At 34.9% G+C, this 16,269-nt stretch overlaps 1 protein-coding gene across 4 annotated transcripts in view; it reads right to left on the bottom strand.

The window, feature by feature from the left end:
- The window catches only part of TPR (translocated promoter region, nuclear basket protein), a 58,299-nt gene that overhangs the window by 5,959 nt on the left and 36,071 nt on the right, over window positions 1-16,269 (bottom strand). For 2 of the 4 annotated variants that reach the window (XM_081026904.1, XM_081026906.1), the window contains exons 39-47: window positions 15,881-16,029; window positions 15,151-15,234; window positions 13,898-14,098; window positions 12,918-13,049; window positions 12,616-12,706; window positions 5,000-5,184; window positions 3,755-3,823; window positions 3,556-3,650; window positions 950-1,056 (exon numbers count right to left, since the gene is read on the bottom strand). In XM_081026904.1, coding sequence (XP_080883030.1) covers window positions 950-1,056; window positions 3,556-3,650; window positions 3,755-3,823; window positions 5,000-5,184; window positions 12,616-12,706; window positions 12,918-13,049; window positions 13,898-14,098; window positions 15,151-15,234; window positions 15,881-16,029 — 1,113 coding nt within the window. The remainder of the gene's footprint in view (window positions 1-949; window positions 1,057-3,555; window positions 3,651-3,754; window positions 3,824-4,999; window positions 5,185-12,615; window positions 12,707-12,917; window positions 13,050-13,897; window positions 14,099-15,150; window positions 15,235-15,880; window positions 16,030-16,269) is intronic. The other 2 variants (XM_081026905.1, XM_081026907.1) reach the window with 1 other exon arrangement.

Here is a 16,269-nt window from a genome sequence, read left to right as displayed (position 1 = left end):
ACAAAGCTGGTAAGTGGTGGCATTCCAATTTAAGCCTAGCGCAGACTTCCAAGTCTAGAAATTGTCCTATAATACAAAGCCACATACAAATTTGAACTTACATGACTTCACAATTTCATAGTGAAAGAGGCATGCAGTGTTAAAATGAACATCCTAAACCATCAGGTGCTAAGATATACTACATGACTTAATGAGGGCTGCAGATTAACCTTTTGTTTGGGGTTTATTATTAAAGTAGTATGCATTCCCTATTCACTTATAAAATGCTGTTAACAGCTTCCCATAAATATAGTGGGCCATGTGGATACCAATTCAGGATTAAAAGGTAATTAATTCCAGAAATAGCGTAATTCATTTCCAAACAACCAACTACTATTACTTAATTTAGTAATAAATTACTTTATTATTACTTTTATTACTATTATTACTTTATTTCTATTACTTTATTACTTAAGGTCATCTTACTCCACATATTTTTAACATTTTATTTTTCTTATTTTTAATGTTAATGAAAAATATCTAACTAGTTTTATGCACTTAACTAGGAATATTAAATGTCAAACAATTCAGAAAGTATGTTCCATTCCTTCCAAAAACTTTAAAACGGCTGGTAGTACCTATGTATATTTACTGGTTCAAGAAACATTTCTGAACACTTAGCACATGTATGATGCTATACTAGGAGCCAGAAGAGGAGCTGGAAGAGATACAAATGTAAAAGCTAGTCTTTATGTTCAAACTCAGAACTTTGTTGAAAAGATTTATATGTAAGGCAATGTTTAGTAGCAGTAAATATATTATAGTTTTCCCTATAAATTAGCATAGGAATAATTTAAATATCAACTTTTAAAAATATTTGCTCACTTATGAAAAAAAATATCACATCAGAGTAGTTTATTACCACATACATGCAAACCCAGGAGAACTAAGCTTTTCTTTAGATGTTTACCTCCTTGAGAAGCAAGCTGGCCAAGATCAGAGTGACTAGAACTTGTCTGTGGCATATCTTCAGGTGGCCCAAACCGGAATCTAGGAACACCAGCAACCTGTGGGGAACTGACCAAAAATTAATTTAAGATGATTTTTAAAGTTACCCTATTGAAGCCACAGTGACTATAAAGAATATAGGAAGAATGAGCATAAACAAAGTGGGAAGGAAACACACTGAAAATGAAATTGACAAAGGAATTATTTTTTAAAATTTATTTTTATTAGTTTCAGGTGTACAAAGCAATGTAATAGTTAGACATTTAAACCCCTCATAAAATGATAACCCATCCCCCAAGCTACTACCCCTCTGACATCTCATATAGCTGTTACAATACCATTGACTATCTTCCCTGTGTTGTACTCCACATCCCGTGACTATATATGTACCTACTTATTTAGTTATAGTTGACATTCAGCATTATTCCACTTCAGCTTCAGGTGTATATGGTAGCAGTGGTCAGGCATCTACACCGTCTATGACATGATCTCCGGATAAGTCCAGTGCCCATCTGGCACCTTACGCGATTTTTGCAACATTGTTGATTATATTCCCCATACTGTATTAAGTGCAAATTTGTATTTCTTAATGCCTTCACCTTTTTCACCCTGTTCCCAACCCCATTCCCATCTATCATCCTGATAGATCTAGTACCTATCTGGCACCATAACTAGTTATTACAATATTGACTATATTCCTTATGCTACACCATACGTTCCATAAATGAATTCTTATACAAACATATTTAAAATATCAGTTGTCAAAGAATTTAGTAACAACATGAATCAATTCAAATTACATGTGATTTCATATATGGTGATTTATATATATCTTTAATCTCTCCTGAACTATGCCTCACATTTCTTGAATCTGCTAGAAATTTCTATGTAGATATACTGAAAGCGACACAAACAACATGAGACCTAACAAAAAAGTTCAAATGAAGTAACGAGACAAAAATTTGTCTCAGTTTTCACTGTTTAGTCACAGATAAATCATGTCACTGTTCTAGCCCATTTCTTACCTGAAAGAGTTCACTAGACGGCTCTCAAGACCTTGAAAAAAATCTAAGATGGCTAGAAAGTTGTTTTCTCCCTGTCCTAATAACATCAGCACCCACCTTCCTGCCCATAATCCAGGATATAAAACAGCATTATCTCATTCTTTGCCCACTACTTATTCTATCCTTCCTTGGCAAGCCAGCTACTAATATTTATGGATTATGTACCTCTGTAGTAAATAACTCTTGAATCTAATTTCTTTTCCATTTCAACACTACTGCTTTAGTTAAGGACATTCTCCTCCAGGTGGGTTTTTAAATATATCTCCACAAACTTATTCTTCTATGGAAAAATCCTGAGTTCTTCTGATCTATGCAAGCATGCTGTTTCCTGGCTGGCACTCAGAAGCTGTCTACTAGAGGGACTCTGTTTCTGATTGGCTGACTTTCAGAAGAGGGCATGACACTGATTGGTTGGCTTGTAAAACTGTGTTGAGGTGAGTTATGGTCAACTGAGGAAGTATAAAACTCGCTCTGATGGCCATATGTTACTACATACTACAGAATAATCAATCTTTTCCCAAGTTTGTGAAAACTTTTAAAATCTGATCTTTAGGTACTTCAGCCACAATTAAACAGCCACAATTAAAGTACCACTCGGTCCTTTTACACCGAGTGGCACAGCACAACAGTTAACATATGTTCTAGAACCACAATGACTGGTTTGAAACCCAAAACTGCCACTTCCTGGCTGTTCGACCTCTGGCAAATTTGTGAACATCTCTGTGCTTCTTTATCTACAAAAGGGCAACAATAACAGTATCTATTCTAATACTTTGGAAGATTAAATAAACCGATTCATGGACATGCTCCATAAGTGTTAGGTATTATTTTCCACGACTCAATTCAATGTTATACCCATTAAGTCCTCTGAGATTCTTTTCCTCTAATTCTTGTAACAAATTACTTCTTAATTTGTGTTAATAAAGCCTATTGTTTATGCCTCTGTTCTCCTAGCTTGTTTAGGTTAGTTACTTGCTCACAGGCTTAGCTTTCACAATAATACTATCCGTCATGATCACTCTAATTACCAACACCTTCACCAACATCTACAAAGCATTTTACTATGTGCCAGATAATATTCTGAACATGTTAACATAAATCAATTCATTTAATTCTCACAACTTACATGGCAGGAACTAATGTATCATTATTCCCATCAGTCAAATGAGGATATCAGGAACAGAGAATCTAAATAACTTCACACAGGTAATTAGCAGTACAGCTAGATTTCTAACCCAGGTATTCTGACTCTAAAGTCCATGTTCTTAACCACTGTTATACTGACTTTAAATTTCAAATTCCTGATAGAAGCAACTGTATTTCATTCACCTTTATGTAATTTTCCCTAACACTACATACTCAATTCTCCTACACCATCCCCAAGAGCTCAGTACAAAGTAGAGAGGGCTCAACAAATAATGAATCAATCAAATGTAAAGAAATTAACAGGGAAACAGGAATACTTTGATCAGTCATCAAATATATTTCTCTTTCATTAACTTACTGAATTGCCTCAGCGAATCCATCAGTACGATGTGGCACCACAAGAGTAGGGGTACTTGGCACTGTTCTATCTTCATCGTCAAAAAAATGCTGCTGCTAAAGCAAAGACAGAAAATGGGAACTAAACAGGAACATACATATGGACTATAAATTATCTGCTGAACAAATGAACTGCCTTTACATGACTGATAGGTACTTACCATGCCACCAATTCCTGGTGTCAGCTGAAGCCCACGTCCTACAGACTGCCTCCGAGTCATCTGAATTCTCTGTCGAAAAAGAAATTACATTTATTTAAAGGGATTAGGCAATGAAACAAACACCAAACATCAATAGATATAGCTTATTATTTCGGTAAGAAAATAACAAATGTTAGCATACGATGTAATAATCAGGGTATTTTCTCAGGAAAAACTGATACTAATCTTGTACTAAAGAAATCAGTTTTGAATAGTGACAAAATTTTAATTATATAGGCCATATATTAACCAACAGATAAATATGTTATTAGCCAAGAGACAAAATATTAACCAACATTTAAAACCAATCTCTGCTCATATCTTATCTCTTTGTAACTAATTTATTTAATTAATATGTATGCCTTCTCAAGGTTTAATTTTCCTTTGGAGTTCAAAGAGCAGTACTAACTATATATAAATTTTTTCCCCATTTAAACAATTCTAAATTGATAGATTTGGTATATCTTGCAATTCTTTAAGACTTAGTATTTTCACATAATGAGTTTATCTTCACCAGTGATATTGTAGTAGAATCTATACTTGACAGTGTTGAGTACACCAAAAGGGTAAGATTCAAGCTAGATTATTAATACAGGCTTCGTACTTTTCCTGTGGTTTCTGCAAGAGCTTATGATTAAGTCACGTCCAACCCTGCTACAAAGAGTGCTACATGTAAAGGGTCATGCACACTTTAATTCATTTTAAAAGTGAAAATTAATGTGTGGTTATAAACAATTACAGAAAAATGTTTTGTTATGCAGAACAGAAATTTCCTTTTTTTTTTGAAAAAAAACATGTCCATCTTAGAGGAAAAAAACCTTCAAAGCAGATGGTGGTCAGCTGCTAAAATACATTTTACATCAACCGAAATCCAAGAAAATCTTTTTCCTTTTGTAACTTGTAGGAACAGTGACCGCATAACAGTGACTTTTATTTGCTATGACTATAATCATTTCAACTTATGCACAATTTTCAGTCAGCCTTGCCTTTCCAAACTTCACTCCATTATGAAGTAAATTACTGTCATATTTCATGGGAAAGAAATCAGATTAGTTTCAGTTCAAAAAATTTTATAAAAATATGCCAAAACGTTAAGAGTTCATAATTTCTGGAAAAAAAATAAAAAAGAAATATCTAATGGAAAGAAAGGGAGAAAAGCCAAGATTTTTTAAAGTTCATTTTCAGAATGACCAGTGCTTTTAATACCTGCACTGGTGGTCCCAACTCTTGAGGAGGCGCATGAATGGTCAATCTTGGGGGAAGTGGGTGTGGTGGCCGTCTAGGGGACTGAGGTGCACGAGGGGTCTGTCTTTCAGATGCTGATGATGGCTGCTGTTCTCTAGAAATCTCCTGGGAAAATGAGGACTCTGCAGTACCTGTATTTCCTTCACCTATAGGAAAAGAAAAGCTTATTTGGAACCATTTATCACAGAATAACTCAGACCATCCGTAGAAGTATAAACCTTGCCACCTCATTACTATTTTCAGAAAGTAGTGAGGTATGGTGGACCCAGAGATGATGGGGGTACAATTACCAATTATATGGCCTTAGGCAAGTCCCTTATCCTCTCTGAGTCTATTTATTTGGTTGGTTAATGGAACAAATGTAATCTACAAGAAAAGGTTTAACTGAAGCTTTCAAATAGACAGAAAGCACTTAGCCTAACACATGATAAAACAAACACTTAATAAATTTTGGTTCATATTATTATAATGGGCAAATTATCTAAAGGTCAGACCACTATGGTATCAGTATTACACGCAAACAGGATGAAGGAGATTGGGAAACAGCCTTTTAACAACACTTTTATATTTTGGTTTTCCTCAATTTTAAATTTCAATGGTCCTTTAGATGTCTCGGTCTTCTATATACACGGTAGAAAACGACAGAAGCTGTTTTCTACTTTGAAAAGTTGAATGGGGAATCACAGAATTCAGTAGTTTAAAAGTCTGACGTCTAGGCCTCTTGAGCATTGAGTTTTGAGCCCCTCTTGAGTCTTGCCTTTGCTCGGCCTGCTCCAAACCCTTCGGAGCATACTTTTTCTCCTAGTAATGCCACCTTGAGCCCTGAGCCTTGAGCCGCTTTTCTTTGTGCTTCGCCCACTCCTAATTCTTTGGATTGTACTATCTTTTCTAATACACTTTTTCACCACTTTAAAAAAAAAAAAAGTCTGAGGTCTAGAATCAGATTCTAGCTCTAACACTTAATAGCTATGTGACCTTGGTCGAGTCACTTTGGTTGTTTCTACTTCGCTTTCTCAGATTATTCAGTGGTGCTTAAACCCTATAATCTTTTTGTGAGATTTAAGTAACTCGATACAAGAATACACACTCAGAAAAAGCATTTTTATGACTATTGGCAATGTACCAAAGCTATCCACTAACTTAATTTTATCCAGATGATTAGGCCTATTTTCACTTGACTGTAAAAAAGAAACGAATAAGTATTCAACTATTCAATGCTTTGTATCTGGGAAAAATGGCTAGAACTTGCCCTCAAAAGACTTAACTTTTAGTGATAATACCTAAAGATGTAAATGCAGAACTAGTCCAAAATGGTCCTATACTAGTTAATGAGATACTGAACTGCTTTCGGTGAAAACAGACCAATACCACAAATCACGCAGTAGAAGCATGCACAGAGAGAACTTTGGACCTCCAGCTACATTCGAAACCAAAGTCTTGCTTGCCCTCCCCGTCCACGGATCCAAATGACCAGGATATAACCAGAACTTGAACAAGAGAACCCTTTCAGAAGCCACAGGTCTGCTGTCCAGGAAGATCTGGTATTGATGTCCCTTTACCATAAATGGCCAAATTCCAAGGTCCTCCAGTTAAAACTCATCCCACCAGCACTTCCGCACACCTGGTCCCCCAGCCCCTTAAAAACATTTAACCTAGTCCAGTGATCAAGATGGATTTAAGGCACCATTAGGTCTCCCATCTTCTCAGTTGGCAACTTTTTGATCAATAAACATTTCCTTACTCAAAACTCCTGACGTTTTGAGTTTTGGCCTAAGAGTCATGCACCCAATCTTTGGTTTCTGTAAAAATCTGGCGAGCCAGCCAGGAGCTCGCGCCCGTGTCAGGCCAACGCTGTCTGGGTTTCCTCTCCATGAGTCCCAAGCAGCTGCCAGGCCATTTTGCCTTGGGGATCAGAGAGGGACTTTTCCTGGCAGGCACCAACCGCCATTGGCACCTGGTCATTTGGAATAAGGAGACTTCTTTGGATTCGGTCTATCATTGGTTTTGTTTTTGGCTAAGTTGCTCCAGCGCTCACAACTGGATTCCTTCCTCTCTAGCTGGGCTTTCTCGCCCTTGGGACAAAGCCATTCGCATTTTGAATTTAGTTGGGGGCCTCCATCTGAGAGTAGGATCAGGATTGTTAGACCCTACTTTTTTTTTTTTTTTTTTTGATGGACTCCGTTGTATTTATTTTGTCTGCATTTCTGTGTCTTTGCGAGCTGACAGGCTCGATTTGGAAGTAGGGTAATTCCCTGAGTACAACAGGGAACTCCCTTTCCCTCCATTTTGGGCTTTCCCCTTGGAATAAGCCAATTCGTTTTGTATGTTTGGAGTATCCTGTTGAAGAACAGAATAATTGTAGGATTTTTACCTGATTTCTGAACCCGTTCGTTTGCATTCGTTTGTTGGGCCACTTAAATTTTAAAAATTGTAACTTGTCTAGTTTAAGGTTTGGTTAAGAGAGTACTCAATTTATTGTCTTATTTGTGTGTCAATCTTGCTTTTTGTATATTTTGTGTATTTTGTGTGTATTTTGTTTATTGGCTTTGAAGTAAGAAGTAAAATGGCGTCTGAGGTTGCTTCCCCTCCCCCATCTTCATCTCCAAACATGTGGTAGCTGCCATCCTGGACTCAGGCTCCATCCCGGGTGCCATCTTCCTCTAGGAAAATCTGCTACTTTAAATGCAGGCATTCTAAAGCCACTCTTTTTTGTTTTTTTAAACCTTCTGAGCTTTCCAACTTTATTGTGCACACTTCCTTTCCATTGTCTATTGTTTGTGCTTGTTGACAAGTCCATCTTAAGGGTCACCCTTGAAGGAGAGGATCTCAGGCCTCTTGGAGACAATGGAATGCATTTTCTGATCATAAATTAATTTTAAAACACCTTTAAAGGAATTCATACAGCATGCAAAGCTTTGGTATCTGTGCACAAATGACCCCTCACTGCCAAACTTTTGCCATTTTGATGTTCTTGTAACATGGCAAGAACTTACTCCATCTGCCAGAAACATAATTTGGATCCAGTTTTATCACTTAAATCTTTAGATTTGTTTATGTTTATCTCTAAGTTTATGTATGTCTATGTATGCACGTTCTAGATATAACACATTTCTACCGCTGAATGGTATTGCTAACTTGTAATATTAAATTGGCTTAAACAAAGATGTGCTTATATGAGAATTCTCAAAAATACAACAGACTAACCCAAATGTTTTTCAGAATCATGTGATCTGGGAAAAATATTTGATACTAAAGCTGGTTTTGAGTTTGGTCTGGTTAAATACGCATATCATTAGGATCGTCAGCATTAAATACTACTTTAATTCTACCTGGGTTTATTGGTCAATAAGTTCATGTTATCTCTCTCAAAGTTTATCGCCAAGAAAAATAACTTGGTATGACAAAATTTTGTTATGTAATCTAAACTTAATTGTTAGGAACAAGTAAATTAAATAAATGTAAGGATAAAAAGTTTCTTTTAGGTTAACTCTTTAGCAGTAATTGTATAAAAGTGTACTTAAAATAGTTTTCTAAATCTCTTTGGTAACGTGGAAATTCAAAGTTTTGTTAGCGAAACAATGGATATTCATTGAATACCTAAGTCATTACCAAATAAGAATCCTGAGAAAGTTTTATGCGTGTTCAAGGTTATTAAGATTAAAATAAATTTAATCAAGTAAATGAATTTAAACATCAAAAGTAAAGTGATACAAATTAGAACTAGGTTTTTCTCTCTCTGCTAAAAAGGACTATTGGTCTGCTACTGACAGTATGAAAAAGTTTTCTACCTAGAAAGCAAAGATTCTGTGCTTTATAAAAGTAACTTTCTGTTTTATATTATCTTAATCAGGCACTTGATTACTTAAAACTGAATGTCCTAAATAGTAAAATCTAAGGTTTGCTAACAATTATGTAAACACCTATTTTTTTTAAATGGATAATTTATTGCTTCATAATGATTTATGATCCTATTTAGTTAAATGTCCAAACCTTTTAATGTATTTTGAGAAACTTCCTAGAATTTAAATTATAAGTAGTCTTGACCTGGGAATAACAGGTATGACAGAAGGGTGTCCCTGGAATACCTCAAAAGATGTTTTCTCTCCTTACTAAAGAGAAATATTAAATTAATCAGGCTTATTTTGGTGTGTTGGAATTACATGGGAAGCATTGTCAAATAATAAGTAACACTGAGCCTTTTTTAATGTTATATTTGAATATATTATAAATGTGCCAGAAATATACGTGCAATTGCTAGAAATCCGAGATACTCTGACATATCTGTCATCAAAATTGAAGGATACACTAAAAACGACTGAACCTGAGTATCAGACTGTGGCACACAGATAGATAAAGTCCATTCTGTTTCTACAAAAATGACCCCTCACTGCCAAACTTGCCATTTTGATGTTCTTGTAATATGGCAACAATCTGTTCCTGAATCAGAGAAATTAAGATGGGTAAATGATGACCATAAATTAAATGAATAGTCAGAGCTATGGGAAACCCAACATGGCCACTTAATTAACCTGGCTCCCTGGCATTTTTTTGGTTTTTGCATTCCATTATCCACCACAGTACATTTAAGCTGTACTTCATTCAACTGACATTTAGTTTGGGTTATTAATATATTCTTTTTGTGTGTGTTTTCTGGATGAGTTGAAGCTTTCCCCTGCCAGAAAACTGATGCCCTCACAATGGTAAAGCAACTGTTAGAAAATGTGTTTCCCACTTGGGATATACCTTCCATGAATGATCTCAAGTGGCTGGGGTACCCACTTCACAGAGCAAATCATATGAATCCTGACGGCTGACTTTGCAATCATCAGGCAAAGTCTAGAGAACTAAAGGAAAAACTGGATTCAAGCAGGGGAAGTTTAATAACACAGGACTGAATGAACTAATGAAAATGGTTACAATTTTCGTGACTTTTTTGTTTGAGATTGATGATTTTTAAATGTTTTGTTTTCTAGATAAAAAGAAATTTGTATAACTCAGCAATTTGGTAAGCAGAACTAAAACATTTCTATTTTTTCTCCCTATTTGATCCCTCCAGAATCCAGAAACTTTTAATTAGTATTTTTATTTTCATGGCAATGTGATTATATGCATAAGTTCGGTAAGAATCTCTCCTTTTTATAACAGGATACAACTAGAAACTGGTTTTACTACCAAAGCTGTGGAATGTCATGTTTAGGAGAGAAATACATAGACTCAGATATGACCAGAAAGCTTTAAGGAGTTAAGACTGACTTTGGGAGACAATTAAACCCCCTTGGGAAAACAGCCGGGGCACGTTGTTTACATGGTTCATAGCAGTCTTTCCAGGTGAGGAACGAAGGTTAGTTCCGGGGAGATGCAAAAAAAAAAAAAAACCTCAGGATGCATTTGGGACCCCGATAAGAGAGGAATTCACCCAAATCTATAGGCATTGCAGGCAAAGTCTGATGGCTTGTATGTGGCTTAGCTTTTTTGTATGTGGAAAAGCTTTTTAAGCTTTTCAGGCTTAAAGTTCAACCTGAAGATTCCTTAGGAAAATTCCAGCAAAGCAGATTTACACATACCTATACAGTTAATTACTATTCTTGCTAGACGTATATAAATAATTAGGCCAATTTTATTGAAACTAGACTCATTTTGCAAGTAAATTAGTCTCAATTTAGCTACCTTTGGTAAAAATAGGGGTGATTTTGGAGAAAAAAACTATTTCAATAGGAACTATACTATACCTTTGTGGGTATTAGATTCTGGTGCTATTGTCTTTTGAGTTTTGTTCTGTTTTCTACTTGTAAACTGGACTGAACAGTGAATTCTTCTAATGACTTGGAATCATTGAAAACTAAAACTGCTTTTCTTGAACCTTACCAACTCATCGTGGTTTGGGTCCTTGGGAACATAGTAACAAAAGTTACTCTTTATTCTTTGTCTCATATTAGGGTACAGGTATCTGGCCTGCTGCTACCTCTAACGTTGCTGTGCTCTCTGCTTGTAAACTGAATACTCAGAATGCCCCTCAAAGGTTCAGGTACTACGGATGGAGAGATAGGTGTAAGAGCCAGATAAGGGGGGCACAGTGGGCAGCTAACCCTTCCTCTTAATTGAACCTGGACCCAGTTGCCCTATTTCCCTCATGGAGAACAAAAAGGGGATTTGTAACCACAGAACTAGCTCAAAATTGTCCTATCCTGTTTAACGAGATACTGAATTGCTTTTCAGAGACAGTAGACCAAAACTGCAAGTCGTGAGCTAAAGCATGAACAGAGAGAGAACTTTGACCACCGCTGCACCAGGAACCAAAGTCTCACCCCCTCACCCCATCCCCCCATAGAACCAAAGGACGAGGACATAAATGAAACTTGAACACCAGAACCCTTTCAGAAGCCACGGGTCCGATGTCCAGGAAGATCTGGTATTGATGCCCCTTTATCATAAATGACCAAATTTCAAGATCTTCCAATTAAAACTTGTCCCACCAGTACTTCTGCACACCTGTTCCCCCATCCCCCTAAAAACACTTAACCTAGACCGGTGAGCAAGATGGATTTAAGGCACCATTAGGTCTCCCATCTTCTCAGTTGGCACCTTTTCGATCAATAAATATTTCCTTACTTGAAACTCTTGATGTTTTGGCCCAACAGTCATGCACCAATCTTTGGTTTCAGTAACTGTGAGGCAAGAAATATTTCTCTCTATATCCCAACTATGTGATACACAAAATATGTTTCTTAAATTTACAAAATATTTTATAAAATGTAAATTATTACTCAATGTATCATTAATCTCTCCTTATCTCATCTCCCTTAAAAAGTAACATTATTCTTCATTAAACGGTTTAATATTATTTTTCTCTTAAAAAAATTAGAAGTTGAAAAGATTGCTAGTCCTTACTTTTCTAAACCTTGCACTTTAAAACACACAGGCCTATATAAAAACTCAGATACACTATTTTCCCACTAGTCTAAATAGAAAAGATTTTTGCTATATTACTATTAATGATTCTGGCTTAGTATTATCTACAAAAGCAGGGTATTATTCTAGATTATCACCAATTCTTTAAACTACATTTTATAACAATTCTAAAATAAAATAATTTTCTATGAATTTCCTAATCCTTTATTGCCTATAACGTTTCAATGGATCTCCAGGACTCATCCTTTCAAAGATTTAACAAAAAGCATGTTATATTGGTCAAAAAGTTTTTTATTCATTGGACAAGCAGACAATATTGCAAAGCTCCAATATCCACAAATTTTGAAACATGTAGCTTGATTACACTGACCTCTTCTGGTTCTGAAGTCCCTGATTTAATTTTTCCACTTAAAAACAGCAGCATTTATAAAACTTGATAGATTTCAAAATGTTTGAATCTTACAGCAGTCCAATGAGGTAGAAAAGATAGTATAATTGCACTTTACAAATATAAATATAGTAGGCTTTATGAGAGAATATGACAAAGCTACAATAAGAGCCAATCTTTTGCTAACCAAGTTTTATTACCTATGTGCTAATTAAATACAATCCTAGTTTAGAAAATATTACCAGAATTGTTTAATGAAAAAAGAGACTAAAAATCTCACCGCTGTTTTGAGAATCAGCAGCTCTCTGATTACTTTCACCTCCACCCATACTTTCTTCTGTTTCTGTACCTGGATCAGTCCCATCACCACCCTAAAAACAACAGATAAATACTAAGTGCAAATACAATAAAATATTATTACCTTAAAAAATAATTAACCAAACTAAACCACAGTAAAAACAAACCCAGAAGTATAAAAAGTTATAGTGTTCTACGAATAGGACTTCCTGTACCCTTGGAGAACAGTAAGCTTTCCAATCAAGTCCTTCAAGAAAACAGATAGTCAAAATTCTAGCCAGTTACCTCAGCATCATCAGCTTCATATCCATCATTGCCATCTGCACTACCGGTGCCTTCGTTACTATCATCACCCTCGTCGCCCATCCCTGTGTCATCTTCATCGTCATCATCCTCTTCTTCATCTTCTTCATAATCCTAGTAAAAAACCTCCAAGTATAAATAAAGATCTAGAACACGGCACACATGTTCTGCACATCTTGGTACCATGCTTAGAAATTTACATGACGCATCATGGATCAGGATAAAGGGGTTGGCCTGAAAGTTGCTATAGGATTAGTTCAGTGGCAGCAAATAACAATCTCTGAAGTTTACTAGAATTAGTACAATAACAACCAACTCTGAAATCTAATTGTTCACGTAAGTTCATTTCAAAGATTAAAGATCCTAGATGTGCACAAAGTATCAAGTGGTCCACTTTAATTCTAAATTGAAAATGTGGCATTGAAAAATGGTGAAATTATATTATACTGTGGGGCTTTTAAAAAACATTGTTTGATTAATGAAAAATCTAAAATGTGATGCTGTCGACACAAGATTAACTCCCAAAATAAAACACGAAGTTTCACTTAAACTACACTTCAATTATCCTAAGATCTCAATTTCTTTTGAAAAGAACTATGGAGGGGCTCCATGAGAAAAAAATACCCTAGTTTCTTCTATTATTTTCAGAAATCACAGAACTCACAATTAAATCCAGTCACTTATCAATATGATTAAAATTAAGCTTGCTTAATCTAACCAATTTAACATATCCTAAAGGGCTTAGCAATCATTTAAAAAACTTGGAGTTTTCCACTTGTTCTATACTCCATTTCACTATAAAATATGAATTTAGAAGCTAATCAGGATAAAAGAAAAGCAAAATAATTTATTTAAACTGACAAAAGAATCGGAATTCATTGGTTGATGTTTTAGTAGTCCAAAGGATTTCAGCATTTCATGAAGAAGTTTAAAAACAATGGATGACTTCAAACCAAATTTACCTCATGTTCGCCATCATTTTCATCATCATCCTCCTCTTCATCATCACTGTCAATTACAATGACAAGATCTCCTTTGCCTTGACCATCTTGGGAGGAAGTTGTTGTTTGCTGATCTGACTGAAGGGGTCCAAGGTCTATTTGTAAAGATTGAGAGGTTTCTTCACTGTCTTCCATTGGAGTATAATCTCCCTGAGTCACTCCCTTTAAAAATTAAAAAACTAAAAATTATGAAAAGTCAAATATATCTAAAATTATCAGCAACATACTGTAGATCTAAGTAAAGAGTAAAGAATGCTCATGAACTACTAGTATTTTATTTTTAAAAATATGGTTTTCGAAAGCAGAATTAATTTAAAAACCAAACGAAAGATAAACCTTAGGGTTTCTTTACTGTCTTCCTATAGAAGAATTGTTATAAATTTCATTGGATAATACTCCAATAAAAAAGGAGAAAAAAACACACACATGTGTTTTCAAAACTACCAGTGTGATATTGTAGATCAGTGCCGTCCAACAAAATTATAACATGAGATGCAATATGGTTCTCACATGTAATTTAAAATTTTCTAGTAGTCACTTCAAGACAAGACACAGGTGAAATAAACTTTAACAATATACTTAATAGAGGGATGGTAGGAAAGTAAATAATATTTTGAGTGCCTAACACTTACGTACTTTTTAATACTAAAAATTATGTTACAATATTCTAACATGAGAAAATTGAGGCTTAGAGAAAATTAATGACTTGCTAATAATCACACAGCTTCTAAGTGGTAGAGTTGGGAATGGAACCTACTGGTTATTTTAGAGTCTATGCATTTCCACTAGTGGGGTTGCCCTCTGAAGAGGCAACCATTTTTTTTAAATTCAAAAAATGAAGTGTACCAATGCATTTCCTTTCATAGATTATTTTAATTTGGTGAGGTAAGAGATAGAGGGAAGCAACAGAACACCACCAAATTGGGCACTGTGGATTAATTCAAGACTCAATCAGATGGGAATGGATAATCTTTACTCATGACAATTCTTAGCATGGAAAATCTGTGCTAAGTAAAAACATTTCTTTAATAAAGTTTAGAAGGCAATATGCTAACTAGAAGTAAAATAAAGCAGAAATTGTACTGGTAACTAATAATATTTCATTAAACATAAAACAGCCAATTTTAAAAAAAAGTTCAAATAATGACTGTCTGTTGAAGCTAATTTTATTAATTAAAAGCAACAATTTGTTATTTTAAATATGTTTTACTTACTTCTCCAATGGAATCTTGAGAATCTTGGTTGTATACTTGAGTCTCTACCTCTCCATCAGTACTTTCTTCTGCCATAACTTCTTCCTGAATCACGATATACAAGTGTGTTAACTATATCAGTTCACTAGATGAAACATTCAGCTAGTTGTCTCAAAACTCAAATCTATAATTTTACAAGGCTGTTCATCAGAAATGTTCACTTATATTTATTTACAAAGCATAATCGCATTCCTTGTCAGTATATACAAAATAAAGCTTGAGCATTAATTAAATAGATGCTAATAAAATTAATTTAGTAGTCTCAATGTTTGATAGTAAAACAATTCATTACAATTTATCCTCAACAAAAGAAAATAAAGGAATATAGTTTTGGTTAATCTGAGAGGAAAAAAAAAAGGCAGGTAACAGTTTAAAAATTGTCCATGAGATAACAAACTTCCTTATTCTTTGAATTAAAAAAAAACACGAAAGGGAATTCAATTTATGTTTCATAACTATGTTTTTAAAATTGAAATGGGAACTAATTTAATAAAAGTTATGCAAAGGATATAAAACAACATTGGCAACAGCAACAATATCTGGCCTGTCAGTGGAAACTGTGTAGTAAGTAAACAAGAGAGTTTTCTGGATTTTGGCCCCAAAAGGTCCATTCACCTAATACTGCTGTAACTGAATGAATATCTTAGCTCTATTGATTGAAATAAAAGCAAATAGAAAGACCTTTACACACCTCAGTTCCTACAGGTGTAACACTTTTCAATTTCTTTGCAAGAGGCATTTCTACTGTATCGTCGGAGACCTGGTCTGATGCTTCTATGGTGCTATCCTCTTCCTCTTCACGTGTACGCTTCGGCAAAGAAGAACTTGGGGTAGCCGACACTTTGAAATAATTTAAATCTTCAATTAGAGCATGATAATAAACTCAATTTAGATAGTTATTTTTAAAAACATTTTGGTCATTTAACTAAAGAAAGACACAGTAAACACTTATTTGGACAGATTAACATAGTTTGTTTCTACTAATCTATGTGCAAAGAGCAATTTATGCTCTGAATCAACATTCTTAATACTATCAACCTAAATAAACTTTGGGTAATAAAGCCAATCAACTTTTATAGC

This window comes from Rhinolophus hipposideros (assembly GCF_964194185.1).
Source record: "Rhinolophus hipposideros genome assembly, chromosome: 19".
Lineage (NCBI taxonomy): Eukaryota > Metazoa > Chordata > Mammalia > Chiroptera > Rhinolophidae > Rhinolophus > Rhinolophus hipposideros.
This window is presented reverse-complemented; position numbering and strand designations above follow the sequence as displayed.